Consider the following 15,925-nt stretch of genomic DNA (forward strand, 5'->3'; position numbering starts at 1 on the left):
GATTTTTTTTTCTAATTTTGTCTGTCATAGTTGAAGTGTACCTATGATGAAAATTACAGGCCTCTCTCATCTTTTTAAGTGGGAGAACTTGCACAATTGGTGGCTGACTAAATACTTTTTTGCCCCACTGTATGTGTCATTAATAACTGACACATAGTACATAACAACCCAAAATCATTTCAAATTCTATTTCAGATTGTGTATTCCCGTTAGCGGTCTATCTTTATCAAAAATACTTTTTTTTCTTCTAATGAAAAACATTTGATAAATAAATTCAGTCCCATGGGGTAAGCTATTTGAGGAAGCAGTGTTCAATGTTGAAATAATAATTCCTGGTAATAGCACCAAAGGGGAAAGACAGCCATCTTTAAAAAATCTAAGCAATACGGCCTCCTTGTGCACCCTAGTCAGTCTCCAACAGCAGTAGGAGTAGAGAGGGAGAAAAGGAGGTCTGAGTTATAACTCTGTACCAGGGCCTTAGCAGTGTAGTCAGGCCCAGAGAAGCCCTTTATAAATCGGTTAATTCCTCCTTCGGCCCAGTGTTCACTGCAGGAACCAGGAACCATTTAATAGGAACCACCTGGCCTGAGCTATCCTTGACAGCTCTTTTTCACAATTCCCATGTCTGCCTCACAGGCTGATTACACCGCCCGCATCGCGAGCGTAGCAAAATCAATTTTGAAATCTTTATTATTCAATTATTGCACCCACACTGTCTGCATTGTCAAGGGCTAAAATAGAAGTCAGTTCTATTTGTGACCCAGATTGCGCTGCAAGTCCAGCCTCTCCCACCTCCTCATTGGTTTATAGAAGCAGATACCCACGTGCCATCTCCTCATTGATTATACCCACGTGGGTGACTGAAAGACGAACAGCTTCAGTGTGCCTTGGCATAGATTATACAAGTATCTTGAACTCTATTGAAGGGATATGACACCATTATTTTACAATACATTTTGTGCACCTATTTTATGAAAGTTGCCAATCGCAATATAAATTCAAGAGCAGAAAAAGCCTGGAAGGAGGAGAGACTAGAAACGATTTGGTTGACCGTTTTATGTGTGCATTAATTGGTGGAGTAGACGACCTTGTGCATTTCAGGTAAAATAACAACTCAATGTTTATATCCCAGGACAAATTAGCTAGCAACAGCAAGCTAGCTAAATAGGACAAATTAGCTAGAAAGTGCAAGCTAACTAGCTAAATTGCCATAAATGTTTAATGCTTTTCGACCTGTCCCCAAATGAATATAATTGGTTCAGAGTTTGTTTTGATACTTTAACCTGCGTGTCGTGATCGCGTTCGGTGTGGGGGGACTAAAAACACGATGGTGCACGATGGCGTATGCGCGCAGCCGGTTTGGGTTCCGTGTCAGACAACTGCAGACCAAGTTGGATTATGATATTGAATGTGATCGTGATCTTGATTGTGATCAATAAATAAACCCTTGAATGTGTAAGATATTACAATGGCGTGTTAGTTACACCCCTTGACTTTTTCCATATTTTGTTGTGAATTTAAAAAGTATTAAATTGAATTTTTTTGTCACTAGTTTACACACAATACCCTATAACGTCAAAGTGGAATTATGTTTTTCAAAATTTTTATCCATTTAAAAAATGAAAAGCTGAAATGTCTTGAGTCCATAAGAATTCAACCCCTTTATTATGGCAAGTCTAAATAAGTTCAGGGGTAAACATTTGCTTAACAAGTCAGATAATGTTGCATGGACTCTGTGTGCAATAATAGTGTCTAACATGATTTTTGAATGACTACCTCATCTCTATACCCCACACATACAATTATCTGTAAGGTCCCTCAGTCGAGCAGGGCATTTCAAACACAGATTCAATCACAAAGACTAGGGAGGTTTTCCAATGCATCGCAAAGAAGGGCACCTATTGGTATTTTGGGGGAAAAAGCTGACATTGAATATTTCTTTGAGCCTATTAATTACACTTTGGATGGTGTATCAATACACCCAGTCACTGCAAAGTTACAGAAGTCCATATTAACTCAGTTGCTTGAAAGGGATTTCACCATTAGGCCAATGGTGACGTTAAAACTGTTGTAAAAATAGTTTAATGGCTGTTATAGGAGAAAACTGAGGATGGATCGACAACATTGTAGTTACTCCACAAGTGAAAAGAAGGAAGCCTGTACAGAATAAAAATATTCCAAAACATGCATCTTGTTTGCAACAAGGCACTAAAGTAATATTGCAAAAAATGTGGCAAACAACTAACTATTTGTCCTGAATCCAAAGCGTTATGTTTTGGGCAAATCCAACACAAAACATTACTGAGTACCACTCTCCATATTTTCAAGCATAGCGGTGGCTGCATCATGTTATGGGTATGCTTGTAATCTTTAAGGACTGGGGAGTTTTTCAGGATAAAAAAGAAAAGGAATGGAGCTAAGCACAGACAAAATCTTAGAGGAAAACCTGGTTCAGTCTGCTCTCCACCAGACACTGGGAGATTAAGTCACTTTTCAGCAGGACAATAACCTAAAACACAAGGCCAAATCTACACTGGAGTTGCTTACCAAGAAAACAGTGAATGTTCCTCAGTGGCCGAGTCTGTGGCAAGACCTGAGAATAGTTGTCTAGAAAAGATCAACAACCAATTTGACAGAGCTTGAAGAATTTTGAAAATAATAATGGTCAAATGATGAACAATCCAGGTGTGGAAAGTTCTTAGAGACTTACCCTGAAAGACTCACAGCTGTAATCGCTGCTAAAGGTGCTTCCACAAAGTTATGACCCAGGGGTGTGAGATACAGTATTTCTATATTACATTTTCAATATGTTTGCAAACATTTCTAAAAACATGTTTTCACTTTGTTATTATGGGGTATTTAATCCATTTTGAATTCAGGCTGTAACACAACAAAATGTGGAATAAGTCAATGGGTATGAATCATTTGTGAAGGTACTGTATAACAGTATAACCAAGCATGGTTTAATGGCATCAAGGTCAGCCTGTTTGTAAAACTGCATGAACAATGCTGGAGTTACAAACAGTACAATACTTGTGTTATCTTTTTCATATAGTCAATGATATAAAATACAATACATCATTTCAACATCAACGTTATGTCCCTAAAATGTAGTTACTACTGTATCTCTACTGTAGCTTATTTCAACCAGCAGACAGGCACCATTGTTGTGATTGTGACCCTCCAGATTCATTCTCTACTGCCCAGAGTAAAGGTAGCCTCTTGGCACAAAACAGCCCTACTGTCCCTGATGTGGGGACTAAATCCACTTAGTGGGCTGTGTTGATGGTACAGGAACACCAGTTAGCAGCAGACACCAGGGCAGTGTCACAAATAGAATCACATTCCCTATATAGTGCACTTCTTTTGACCAGAGCGCCCATGCAATAGGGTGCCATTTGGGACCCTGACCAGCATAGCTATTATCACAGCTAGCCATCAGCAGTCAGTATCTTCCTTATTCCAGCCGCTCTGTACCACAATATTTCTGCACCGAGTGATAAAGCCTGGCCTGTCCACAGACCACTGGAACTAGACTGTGTGGTGCCCCTGTCTCATCTCCACGACAGCGTGATGGTGGCAGTGACACGCGTTGGACTGCCACAGCGATGTGATTACTCCTCGCTTGGCGTAATCTGACATGGGTCACAGAGATGGAGGCTATGTTAGGAAGGGAGGGAGATCACTCTGGCCCATTGAGTCAGGTAATAATCTGGTGTTCACACCTGAACACAACAACAGCCCTGACCCTCTCAGGAAGACTGGATTTTTGAATCACTTGCAGTACTGCAAGCGTTTAGTTGAGTCTTCCTGTAGTGCCAGATGTCAAATGAACACCAACATTTGAATATGGGAAGGAGATTAAGGACACAGCACCAAAGTCAGCAACACCATCAACCACCTGACACAAAAACAGCAGGAACAGCATGGAACTGCATGATTTAGTGGTAAGGAGTGGTATGCAGGCACATGGACATCTCCATCAGTAAGTAATATTGATCGTCCTTTTCAAAAGATATAGGAGTGGAGGAGTTTGAGGATAGCCAGAAATAAACCCACGAATGAGGAGTGTATTTCTCTCAGTCTGTTTCACCCTCCTCATCATACCTTAGTCTTTACTATCTCTCCCTGTTCCTCTGTCTCTCCCTCTGTCTCTTCCTCCGTCTCTTCCTCCATCTCTTCCTCCATCTCTTCCTCCGTCTCTCCCTCTGTCTCTCCCTCCGTCTCTCCCTCCGTCTCTCCCTCCGTCTCTCCCTCCGTCTCTCCCTCCGTCTCTCCCTCCGTCTCTCCCTCCGTCTCTCCCTCTGTCTCTCCCTCTGTCTCTCCCTCTGTCTCTCCCTCCGTCTCTCCCTCCGTCTCTCCCTCCGTCTCTCCCTCCGTCTCTCCCTCCGTCTCTCCCTCCGTCTCTCCCTCCGTCTCTCCCTCCGTCTCTCCCTCCGTCTCTCCCTCCGTCTCTCCCTCCGTCTCTCCCTCCGTCTCTCCCTCTTTCTCTCCCTCCGTCTCTCCCTCCGTCTCTCCCTCCGTCTCTCCCTCCGTCTCTCCCTACGTCTCTCCCTCCATCTCTCCCTCCGTCTCTCCCTCCGTCTCTCCCTCCGTCTCTCCCTCCGTCTCTCCCTCTGTCTCTCCCTCTGTCTCTCCCTCTGTCTCTCCCTCTGTCTCTCCCTCCGTCTCTCCCTCCGTCTCTCCCTCCGTCTCTCCCTCCGTCTCTCCCTCCGTCTCTCCCTCCGTCTCTCCCTCCGTCTCTCCCTCCGTTTCTCCCTCCGTCTCTTCCTCCGTCTCTCCCTCCGTCTCTCCCTCCGTCTCTCCCTCCGTCTCTTCCTCCGTTTTTCCCTCCGTCTCTCCCTCCGTCTCTCCCTCCGTCTCTCCCTCCGTCTCTCCCTCTGTCTCTCCCTCTGTCTCTCCCTCTGTCTCTCCCTCCGTCTCTCCCTCCGTCTCTTCCTCCGTTTCTCCCTCCGTCTCTTCCTACGTCTCTCCCTCCATCTCTCCCTCCGTCTCTCCCTCCGTCTCTCCCTCCGTCTCTCCCTCCGTCTCTCCCTCCGTCTCTCCCTCCGTCTCTCCCTCTTTCTCTCCCTCCGTCTCTCCCTCTTTCTCTCCCTTCGTCTCTCCCTCTTTCTCTCCCTCTGTCTCTCCCTCTGTCTCTCCCTGTGTGGACTTCCTGACTAAGGCCTTACTCTTATTACCCACAGTGTCTGGTTATACGCAGACTCCTGCTATTTCTCTCCCCCCTCTCTCTCTCTCTCTCTCTCTCTCTCGCTCTCTCTCTCTCAGAATCCTCTCTATTTCACTCCCTTTCTCCCATTCCCTCTCTCTTTCTCCTCTCTCTACATGAAAACATTGCCTCACCTTTCTGTGGAGGGAGGCTGAGGAGAATGTGAAGGCTTTACCTTCTGCTGCTCTGCAGTGCACATACACACACACACACACACATACACCTTATCTGTTATGACGTGTTGAAGCCCCAGGACTACCTTCTCTCTCCTCCTTCTGTCTGATAATGAGGGAGACGAGATCCACCATCTTCTACGCTCTCCTTCACTCCTCTTCTACTCTCACTTTCACTCCTCTTCTACTCTCTCCTTCACTCCTCTTCTACTCTCTCCTTCACCCCTCTTCTACTCTCTCCTTCACTCCTCTTCTACTCTCTCCTTCACTCCTCCTCTACTTTCACAGCTCTCTCCTTCACTCCTCTTCTACTCTCTCCTTCACCCCTCTTCTACTCTCTCCTTCACTCCTCTTCTACTCTCTCCTTCACTCCTCCTCTACTTTCACAGCTCTCTCCTTCACTCCTCTTCTACTCTCTCCTTCACTCCTCTTCTACTCTCTCCTTCACTCCTCTCCTACTCTCTCCTTCACTCCTCCTCTACTTTCACAGCTCTCTCCTTCACTCCTCCTCTACTCTCACCGCTCTCTCCTTCCCTCCTCTCCTCCAGTCATACTTTACTCTCAGTACTCCCCTCTCCTCCACTCCTCCTTTACTCTCTCCTCTCCTTCAGTCCTCCTTTACTCTCTCCTCTCCTTCAGTCCTCCTTTACTCTCTCCTCTTCTCCACTCCTCCTTTACTCTCACAGCTCTCCTCTCTTCTCTCTCCTCCCCTCCCTGCCTCGACTCAACCTCAGGGAACAAACAGAAGTTCTGTCTAAAACATCACTGCTTTCTTATTCACATCCCTCTGATCCCAATCTTCCACATGCTGGCGTACAGTAAGGTGTGTGGGAGCAACGTGACACAAGCACGATTCTTCTGTCTTACGATCTATGAGTCAGCCTACAGTCAGCCATCAGCCATCGTCCTTCTCCTGAACACATCACACTCCATACACCAGGAGGTTGTCTTCACTCTGTACTCAGAGAGCACGTCTGCCAATCATATTGGCTGGAGCAGCACTAAGGTCCAACACAGACAGATTAGGCTTGCGTTACAAATGGCACCCTATTCCCTACATAGTGCAGTACTTTTGATCAGAGCCCTATGAGCCCTGGTCAAAAGTAGTGCACTATGTAGGGGATTGGGTGCCATTTGAGACGCAGCTTAAGTCTGATCAGAGACCAGTCTATTACATGCTACAAAGCCCCCTGCCTGGCTCCATCTCTCTATCTCTCTGTCCGCAAGCTATCTGCATACATCTACATCAGACTGATGTTAATCCCACCATTAATCTGATCCTAGATCAGCAGATACCGATCCCTGTTAACACCAATTACCTCAGCACCCAGCCACACTCCTAACAAGGCCTTTGGTAGTTCTGAGGATGTGTCCCAAAGGGCACCCTATTCCCCCATAGGGTCCTGGTCAAAAGTAGTGCACTACATAGGAAATAGGGTGCCATTTGGGATGTAACCTGAAGCCTTGAAAAATAAGGCTTGGGTGTTTTGCGTGACAGCCCCCAGATATGTTTGCTGAGCGAGCCAAGAAGAAAGCCAGCCAGCCTGATGGTATCTACAATATATCGTCTTCTAGTCCAGATAATGTGCTCCTAGGTGATTTGCAAAAACCCTGGCAGCAGGATATATTTTTGCGCAGATATTTCTCTAACAATTTGAGTGTGGATTAAATAATTGCTGTTGGACATCATCTTTAATCTTCCCACTGGCAGGAGATAAAAAACACATTTCACACAGAACCACCTACAGTAGCTTTAAAAATCAATTCCTGCAGATAGATTGTAAATTCATGGTCGGAATGCGTAATCAAATAAAATGTCAAGACACATTGTTGGCCCGGTGTAATCAGAACATCTAACAGCTACCGGCAAATCACAAGCTGACTTCTTGTTTCTATTTCATCAACCAAGCAGAAGGGTACCTGAAGGAGCCGGGCATAAAACACCCTCTCCACTCTGACATGCAACCAGGTTAGGTCCTCTGTGATAAGTAATGCACACATCCAGACATGGCTGGAATCTGCATGGACATACTGTATTAAGCAATGCTGATCAAGACAGAGAAACCCATTGTGGTGGGAATAGATGAAGAGAACAAGAGAGGAAGAAAGATAGAGGGAAAGAGAGAGTGTGTGTGTGTGTGTGTGTGTGTGTGTGTGTGTGTGTGTGTGTGTGTGTGTGTGTGTGTGTGTGTGTGTGTGTGTGTGTGTGTGTGTGTGTGTGTGTGTGTAGATCGTGTATGTGAGTGGAAGAAAGAAAGACAAAGAAAATGATTGAGAGGGAGTGACAGAGAGAGTGATCGAGGTGTTTCCTACCTTCCAGGACGGTGAGTTTGGCACTGGTGTTGATCTCTCCCACACTGTTGGTGGCGGTACACTCATAGATGGCCTCGTCCCTGTGGGTCCGCAGGGGCTGGATACGCAGGACGGACCCTGAGCCGTCATCAAACTCTATCACCTGAACACAAGGGTGGGTAGAGGAGAGAAAAAGCAATGAGACCCATGGTCGCCATGTAACTAATATTCCAAACTGATTTAAACAGTCATCTTAACAAGGCATCCCTTTGATCGCTATTTCATCAATACGTACAGCAACATCAGAGCCCTGGTGAGTACCAGCCCATTGAGCCCAGTGAATACTCCTGGTTTGATCATTGGCAGGCGGACTAATACAGGGCTAAGATATCTGCTACTTTCTATTTAGCTAGGAGGAACTGGGTTTATAATAAGAGTCTGCCTTAGCAGATCAGAAGACGCAAACCTGACCAAACTCAAACTCCATCAGTACTATTAATAAACCATCTCAAATAGAGACTACATCTTATCTAATCTCAACTGCAAAGGACCGCCCGGCATTGCATGACCTTGCTGTGGTCCTACGCTCCACAGGGAGTGAAGAGGAGTAAGTACGTCTGATCTGATACAATCACCCAATTAGAGAGAAGTTTATTGTATGAAATGAGCCTGAGTGAACAGCAGGCATTTCAGCAAGGCCTTTCAGGAAGCCAGCCTTTAGGGGTTAAAGAATCAGAGGTCAGAGGTCAGGGGAGAGGGTCTCCTAAAATTCCTTACGCTGCAGTGGAAAGTGGCTGACCTAAACATCCACATGACAGGAAGAGAACATTCCTGAACATTCAGTGGAGCACACCTAGGTTCAAACAGTATCTGAAATATTTCAATTACTTTGAGCGTTCACTTGAGCCTGTCTAGCGTGCCAGATAGGCTAGGTTTTCACTGAAGAGGCTATTCTTCCCTTGGTTCAATTGCGCCATGCAAGCTCAATCAAGCAATGCTAAAGTATGTGAAAGATTTTGAATACTATTTGAACTAGAGTTGCACACTTTGGGGAAAATTCAGAGTTGGAAACTTTCCCTGGGAATTAACGGGAATATATGGGAATTAACGGAAATATATGCAAATTAATATTAATACCATTTAAATGTAGATGTTTTTTGCATTGGATATATTTACCATATCATATGGAGACAGAAACATAAACCTTTTACCTTATCATTAGTAGACATAATTGCAAATTATTAAATCTTTCCAATAGAAATAAAAAACAATTGATTTATTAATTGAACTTTAATTGAATGAGTTGACTCTTCACATGGGATGATTTCACTGAACAACAAAAGAAAGGGAATATTGAATGATCCCCAATGATACATCGCATCTCCCAAAAAGATTTTCAATATACATCTGTAAAATGATAGTCTAGAAACTAAAGCTTTGGTTGTCTTCCTCTCAGGCTTCCATGTCTTCTCCCTGGACCTCCTCAATACCCACCTCTTTAACATCACTCTGAGGCCTCATCTTCACTGTCACTTTCCAACCTTGTTGAGGATGGCTTGTTGTCAGGCTCAAAAAGCCTCAAATTTGCCAAGATGGCCACCAATTTTTCAACCCTTGTATTAGTCAGCCTGTTGCATGCTTTGGTGTGTGTGTTCCCAAACAAGGACCAGTTGCACTCTGAGGCGGCTGATGTTGGTGGGATTTGGTGGATGATGGAGGCAATAGGGGAAAGAGCCTCAGATCCACAAATTCCCTTCCACCAGGTGGCTGATGAGATATGTTGGCCCGACTGCCATATTGCATCTCCATCCCAAAGCCCTTGCTTGGAAGTGTACTTCGCCAGACTGCCAAGAACCTTGCCCTCATCCAGGCCAAGGTGGCGAGACACGGTAGTGATGAAATCATAGGCCTTGTTGATCTCTGCACCAGACAGGATGCTCTTGCAAGCATACTTGTGGTCCAACATGTACGCTGTGGCATGTATGGGCTTCAGGCAGAAGTCTTCACGCTTAAAACAAAAGTGATTTTGTGGTATCCAATTGGTAGTAGTTACAGTCTTGTCTCATCGCTGCAACTTCAGTACGGATTCGGGAGTGGCGAAGGTCGAGAGCCATGCATCCTCCGAAACGCAACCCAACCAAGCCGCACTGCTTCAAGACACAATGCCCATCCAACCCGGAAGCCAGCCGCACCAATGTGTCGGAGGAAACACTGTACACCTAGCGACCTGGTCAGCGCGCATTGCGCCCGGCCTGCCACAGGAGCCGCTAGTGCGCGATGAGACAAGGATATCCCTGCCGGCCAAACCCTCCCTAATCCGGACGACGCTGGGCCAATTGTGCGCCGCCCCGTGGGCCTCCGGGTCGCGGCCGGCTGCGACAGAGCCTGGGCAGAAGTCTTCATGCTTTTTGATGTATTTCAGAACTGCAGTTTCCTCTGCTTGGAGCAATAGTGAAGTGGGCAGGGCAGTACGGATTTCTTCTCTTACATCTGCAAGCAGAATCTGAACATCAGTCAGGATGGCATTGTCTCCCTCAATCCGCACAATGACTACTGCTGTAGGTTTCAGGAGTTTCAGGCTGCTTACCACTTTCTCCCAAAATACATCATCCCGGAGGATCCTCTTGATGGGGCTGTCCATATCGACAGACTGTGATATGGCCATTTCTTGGAGAGACTCCTTCCCCGCCAGGAGACTTTCAAACATGATGACAACAACACCCCAACGGGTGTTGCTGGGCAGCTTCAATGTGGTGCTCTTATTCTTCTCACTTTGCTTGGTGAGGTAGATTGCTGCTATAACTTGATGACCCTTCACATACCTAACCATTTCCTTGGCTCTGTTGTAGAGTGTATCCATTGTTTTCAGTGCCATGATGTCATTGAGGAGCAGATTCAATGCATGAGCAGCACAGCCAATGGGTGTGATGTAAGGTTAGGACTCCTCCACTTTAGACCAAGCAGCCTTCATGTTCGCAGCATTGTCTGTCACCATTGCAAATGCCTTCTGTGGTCCAAGGTCATTGATGACTGCCTTCAGCTCATCTGCAATGTAGAGAACGGTGTGTCTATTGTCCCTTGTGTCTGTGCTCTTGTAGAATACTGGTTGAGGGGTGGAAATAATGTAGTTAATTATTCCTTGCCCACAAACATTCAACCACCCATCAGAGATGATTGCAATACAGTCTACTTTCTCTATGATTTGCTTGACCTTCACTTGAACTCTGTTGAACTCTGCATCCAGCAATTGAGTAGATAAAGCATGTCTGGTTGGAGGGGTGTATGCTGGGCGAAGAACATTCATAAATCTCTTCCAATACACATTGCCTGTGAGCATCAGAGGTGAACCAGTTGCATACACAGCTTGAGCAAGACATTCATCAGCATTTCTCTGACTACGTTCCTCCATTGAGTCAAAAACACTTCTGATTCCAGGAGGACCATGAGATGTAGCTATCGATAAGGTGTCTAATTCATCATTTTCACCTCGAATAGAAGTAGAGGGACTTTTGTCACAGGTTGCTTGTTGTGAGCGCTGAGGGAACTTTATGCCCTTGGCCAGATGATTATGCATCTTTGTTGCATTCTTCACTTATGATTTGGCATAGTATTTGCAAATGTACACAGCTTTTCCTTCTACATTAGCTGCAGAGGAATGTCTCCACACATCAGATAGTGCTCGTGGTATTTTCCTGTAAAGATTAGAAAAAAAATTGTAAAACAAACCCAAATACAATTCCATGTACAGATAAATAGTTAAGCAGTTAGATTAAACAACTCCTTCGTAAGATAAATGTTTTAAAATGAAAAATGTATGGAAACAGGTGGATTAACACTCTTCAGTTAGCAGGCTACTAGTTAACAAAAAAGAATGTATGTCATATAAAATATATTCACCCCACCCAGTATTGTAATCAAAACTTACCAGAAAGCATGTAGTCCTTGGCTCAGACAGTGTAGTAGTGTGGGCTCAGTAGCATCTCATTAGTGTGCATTAGTGAGCTTGAGAATCAGCTGAACATGTGATGGAAGAATGCACTGTGTCTGCAGAGGGTTGCAATTCCATTGCATTGGGGAGAGTTTAACCAAAATATGCCACAAGACCTGGAATTGCCTTATGTGTATTCCACAAAAAAAGGTTCACTGTTATAAGCTAACTTTTTTTATGAATTTAAGCAAAAATCCCCAAATTCCAGAGCTTAACTTCCCATGGAAAAATCCCGGAAATTTACTGGAAAGTTTCCGACCCTTTGCAACCATAATTTGAACCCAGGTCTGAAGTGTAGTCCTCTCCTCTCTCCCCCTGGGCCCACTGCTCTCCTATGCTCTCCCACACCTCCACACCGACTGCACATAGAGCAGGGCTCAGTTTGAGGAGTGCCATGCAGACAGATGGAAGATATTTCCTATTAATCACGTCAGTGTGAGCTGAGTGTCTGCATCTGTGGAAGGACCCATGTTGAGACCGCTTCACTTGAAACCATTTCTACTAGCTGGCAGCTAATGGGCCTCCCTGCTGCTACTGCTTTCAGCGTATGTCTGCCTGCCTGTCTGTCTGTATGCCTGCCTACCTGGCCTGTCTGTCTATCTCTCTGTCTGTCTGTCTTGTCTGAGCAGGGTGTCATACATCCACATTGCTTCAGATGCTGGAAGAAAAGGCAGACAGAGCGAGAGGAGGTGGTCACTGAACTGACACAGACAAACAGACTATGTGGTTGAGTGGTGCTTTGAAACAAGGATGTGGGTACGCCCACAGAATAAGAATGAATCTATTCATGTCATTTGGAAAGGACTACTATGTCTGCCTGGGCTTCCTACAATGTTTCTTACCATTTCTGCACCGGAAAGCTCATCCATTCTCATTTATGGTTGAGAATTATGTAGCTATGTAGCTAAAATCTGGTGCAATATCGTCCTTGTCAAATAAAAGAATGAAATACAATAGTAAAGTATACCATGTACCTCAAAGCGCTGAGAGCTGACTTTCTTGCCCTTCTTCATCCAGGTGATGCGTGGCTTGGGATCGCCCACTGCCTGGCAAACGAAGGACGCCACTCCTCCCGAAATACCTGTCTGGTCGTCTGGAGATTTGATGAAATTGGGCATGCCTGGGAGAGAGAGAGATAGAGAGAGGATAACTAATGTACATCAATCAAATTGACCCCAAATTGTATACAGCAGCACAGTGAAAAAAATTCCCTCAGAGCGCAGACAAGCAATTGCAGTATGGTTCTAGAAACATAAAGCCCTCTACTTTCATAAACTATAAATACAAAAGTATGTGGACAACCCTTCAGATTAGTAGATTCTGCTATTTCAGCCACAGTATAAAATTGAGCACAAAGCCATGCAATCTCCATAGACAAAAATTGGCAGCAGAATGGCCTTATGAAGAGCTCAGCGACTTTCAATGTGGCATCGTCATAGGATGCGACCTTTCCAACAAGTCAGTTTGTCAAATTTCTGCCCTGCTAGAGCAGCCCCGGTCAACTGTAAGTGCTGTTATTGTGAGAAAATGTCTACGAGCAACAACGGCTTAGCCGCAAAGTGGTAGGCCACACATGCTCACAGAACAGGACCGCGAGTGCTGAAGCTCGTAGCACGTAAATATCGTCTGTCCTCAGTTGCAACACTCAATACCGAGTTACAAACTGCCTCTGGAAGCAATGTCAGCACAATAACTGTTTGTTGGGACAATGGGTTTCCATGGCCAATCAGCCACACACAAGCCTAAGATCCAGCGCAATGCCAAGCATCGGCTGGAGTGGTGTAAATCTTGCCGCCAGTGGATTCTGGAGGAGTGGAAACTCTGGAGTGATGAATCACGCTTCACCATCTGGGAGTCCGACAGACGAATCTGGGTTTGTTGGATGCCAGGAGAACGCTACCTGCCCGAATGCATAGTGCCAAATGTAATGTTTGGTGGAGGAGGAATAATGGTCTGGGGCTGTTTTTCATCGTTCGGGCTAGGCCCCTTAGTTCCAGTGAAGGGAAATCTTAACTTTACAGCATACAATGACATTCTAGACAATTATGTGCTTCCAACTTTGTGGGGAAGGCCCGTTCCTGTTTCAGCATGACATTGCCCCCATGCACAAAGTGAGGTCCATACAGAAATGGTTTGTCGAGATTGGTGTGGAAGAACTTGACTGGCCTGCACAGAGCCCTGACCACAACCCCATCGAAAACCTTTGGGATGAATTGAAAAGCCGACTGCAAGCCAGGCCTAATCGCCCAACATCAGTGCCCGACCTTACTAATGCTCTTGCGGCTGAATGGAAGCAAGTCCACGCAGCAATGTTCCAACATCTAGTTGAAAGCTTTCCCAGAAGAGTGGAGGCTGTTATAGCAGCGAAGGGGGAACCAACTCCATATTAATACCCATAATTTTGGAATGAGATGTTCGACAAGCAGGTGTCCACATACTTTTGGTCATGTAGTGTATGTCACACCCTGACCTTAGGGAGCCTTTTTATGTCTCTAGTTGGTTTGGTCAGGGTGTGATTTGGGTGGGCATTCTATGTTCTTTATTTCTAGGTTTGTGTTTCTATGTTTTGGCCGGGTATGGTTCTCAATCAGGGACAGCTGTCTATCGTTGTCTCTGATTGGGAATCATACTTAGGCAGCATGTTTTGCCACTTTAGGTTGTGGGATGTGGTTTTTTGTTAGCTCTGTGTAGCCTTCAAGACGTTACGTTCGTTGTTCTTTTGTTCTTTTGTTTGGTGTTCGGTTTTAATAAAGAAGCATGAACACGTACAACGCTGCACCTTGGTCTCATCCTTCCGACGAGCGTTACAATGTATCAATAAAAATAATTTCACTTTTGTGTATTTTAACCGGTTTAACACAGTTGCAGCCAACAGTATTTTTTAGTGACAATAAGTTTGTGGCGTCCGTCCGTCTTCCATTTACACACAGGTGTTCGGAGACGCAGATAGCTGATTAGCACAGCAATTCCTCTGTTTTCTGTCTGTTTTCTGTAAACAAGCGCTGTAACATCGCTGATATGAAAGATACGTTCCTTATATTTCCAAAACAGTACCACAAGCGATGCGGTTTAACGTTAAGAACGAGCGTCGGGGCTCTTAGCCAAACTCCTCCAGCCAGAAGATACTATCGTCAATAGGCGCTTGTTAGCATCTATGAATGGGTTAGGTAGCATTGTGAAACAAAGTAGCAGGATCATTGGTATAAACCTGTATCAGACACGAGTCATACACAAGGCGCAATCTATTCTGAGGAACTCCCAGCATCCCTTGTTTGATTAATTGACGATGCTTCCCTCAGTGCGCAGATACAAGCTCCCTAAGTTTAAAACGAACAGGTCTACACTCTCCTTCATCACAGCTGCTATCAGCTTCCTCAACAAGCTGTAGTATTATTGTGTACTGTGTACATATTGCTGTACATACTGGTTTTTGTGTATATTAATGTCACGTGTTCATTGTGTTTTTTTAATATTTGCTGCAAAATGAATTCCTCCTCGGGATAATAAAGACTGCTCTACTCTGCTCTGTTCTGCTACTCCCTAGAAGGACAAATCCTAAGGAGGAATCAGAGAGGAGGCTGATCCTCTGCTGACTGTACCAAGTATACGTTAGGACCATCAAGGCCAGACAGAGAGACAGAGAAAGACAACAATAACACAGGAGTAGGCAGCTCTGGGCAGGTTCCAGGGCTTTCGCACTTCCCTACCAGTTAATGTTCAGGCAGTAACAATGTGTGTTTTAAAAACACGGATACCAAACTGCCTGCAGCCAAATAAAGTCAAAAAAGCCTGCGAACCAAAACCGTCCAGTGCTGTATTGTCCTTCCTGTCATGTGTTTGGTTGTTGCTGTACTTGACATACCACTTCCAGTGCCTGTAAGTCTCTCTCATTAATAATAACTAGCAAATCAAATCAAACTTTATTTGTTACATGCGCCGAATACAAGAAGTGTTGACCTTACCGTGAAATACTTACTTACAAGCCCTTAACCAACAGTGCAGTTCAAGAAGAGTTAAGAAAATATTTACCAAATAAACTAAAGTAAAACATAATAAAAAATTATAAAAGTAACACAAAAAAATAACAATAAGGAGGCTATATACAGGGGGTACCGGTACCGAGTCAATGTGCGGGGGTACAGGTTAGAGGTCATTTGTACATATAGGTAGGGGTGAAGTGACTATGCATAGATAAGAATCTAAATCTTAAATATGCTTCTTTATCATGCCTGAATAAACATGTGGAATTAACCCAAACCCTAG

The 15,925-nt window shown here is 44.9% G+C and overlaps 1 protein-coding gene across 3 annotated transcripts in view; it reads right to left on the reverse strand.

Moving 5' to 3' along the window:
- LOC120055014 (receptor-type tyrosine-protein phosphatase F-like) overlaps positions 1–15,925 on the reverse strand; it is a 334,640-nt gene that overhangs the window by 242,955 nt on the left and 75,760 nt on the right. For all 3 annotated transcript variants that reach the window (XM_039002850.1, XM_039002851.1, XM_039002849.1), the window contains exons 3-4: positions 12,637–12,782; positions 7,696–7,837 (exon numbers count right to left, since the gene is read on the reverse strand). In XM_039002850.1, coding sequence (XP_038858778.1) covers positions 7,696–7,837; positions 12,637–12,782 — 288 coding nt within the window. The remainder of the gene's footprint in view (positions 1–7,695; positions 7,838–12,636; positions 12,783–15,925) is intronic.

The sequence above is a fragment of the Salvelinus namaycush genome, chromosome 10 (assembly GCF_016432855.1).
Source record: "Salvelinus namaycush isolate Seneca chromosome 10, SaNama_1.0, whole genome shotgun sequence".
NCBI lineage: Eukaryota > Metazoa > Chordata > Actinopteri > Salmoniformes > Salmonidae > Salvelinus > Salvelinus namaycush.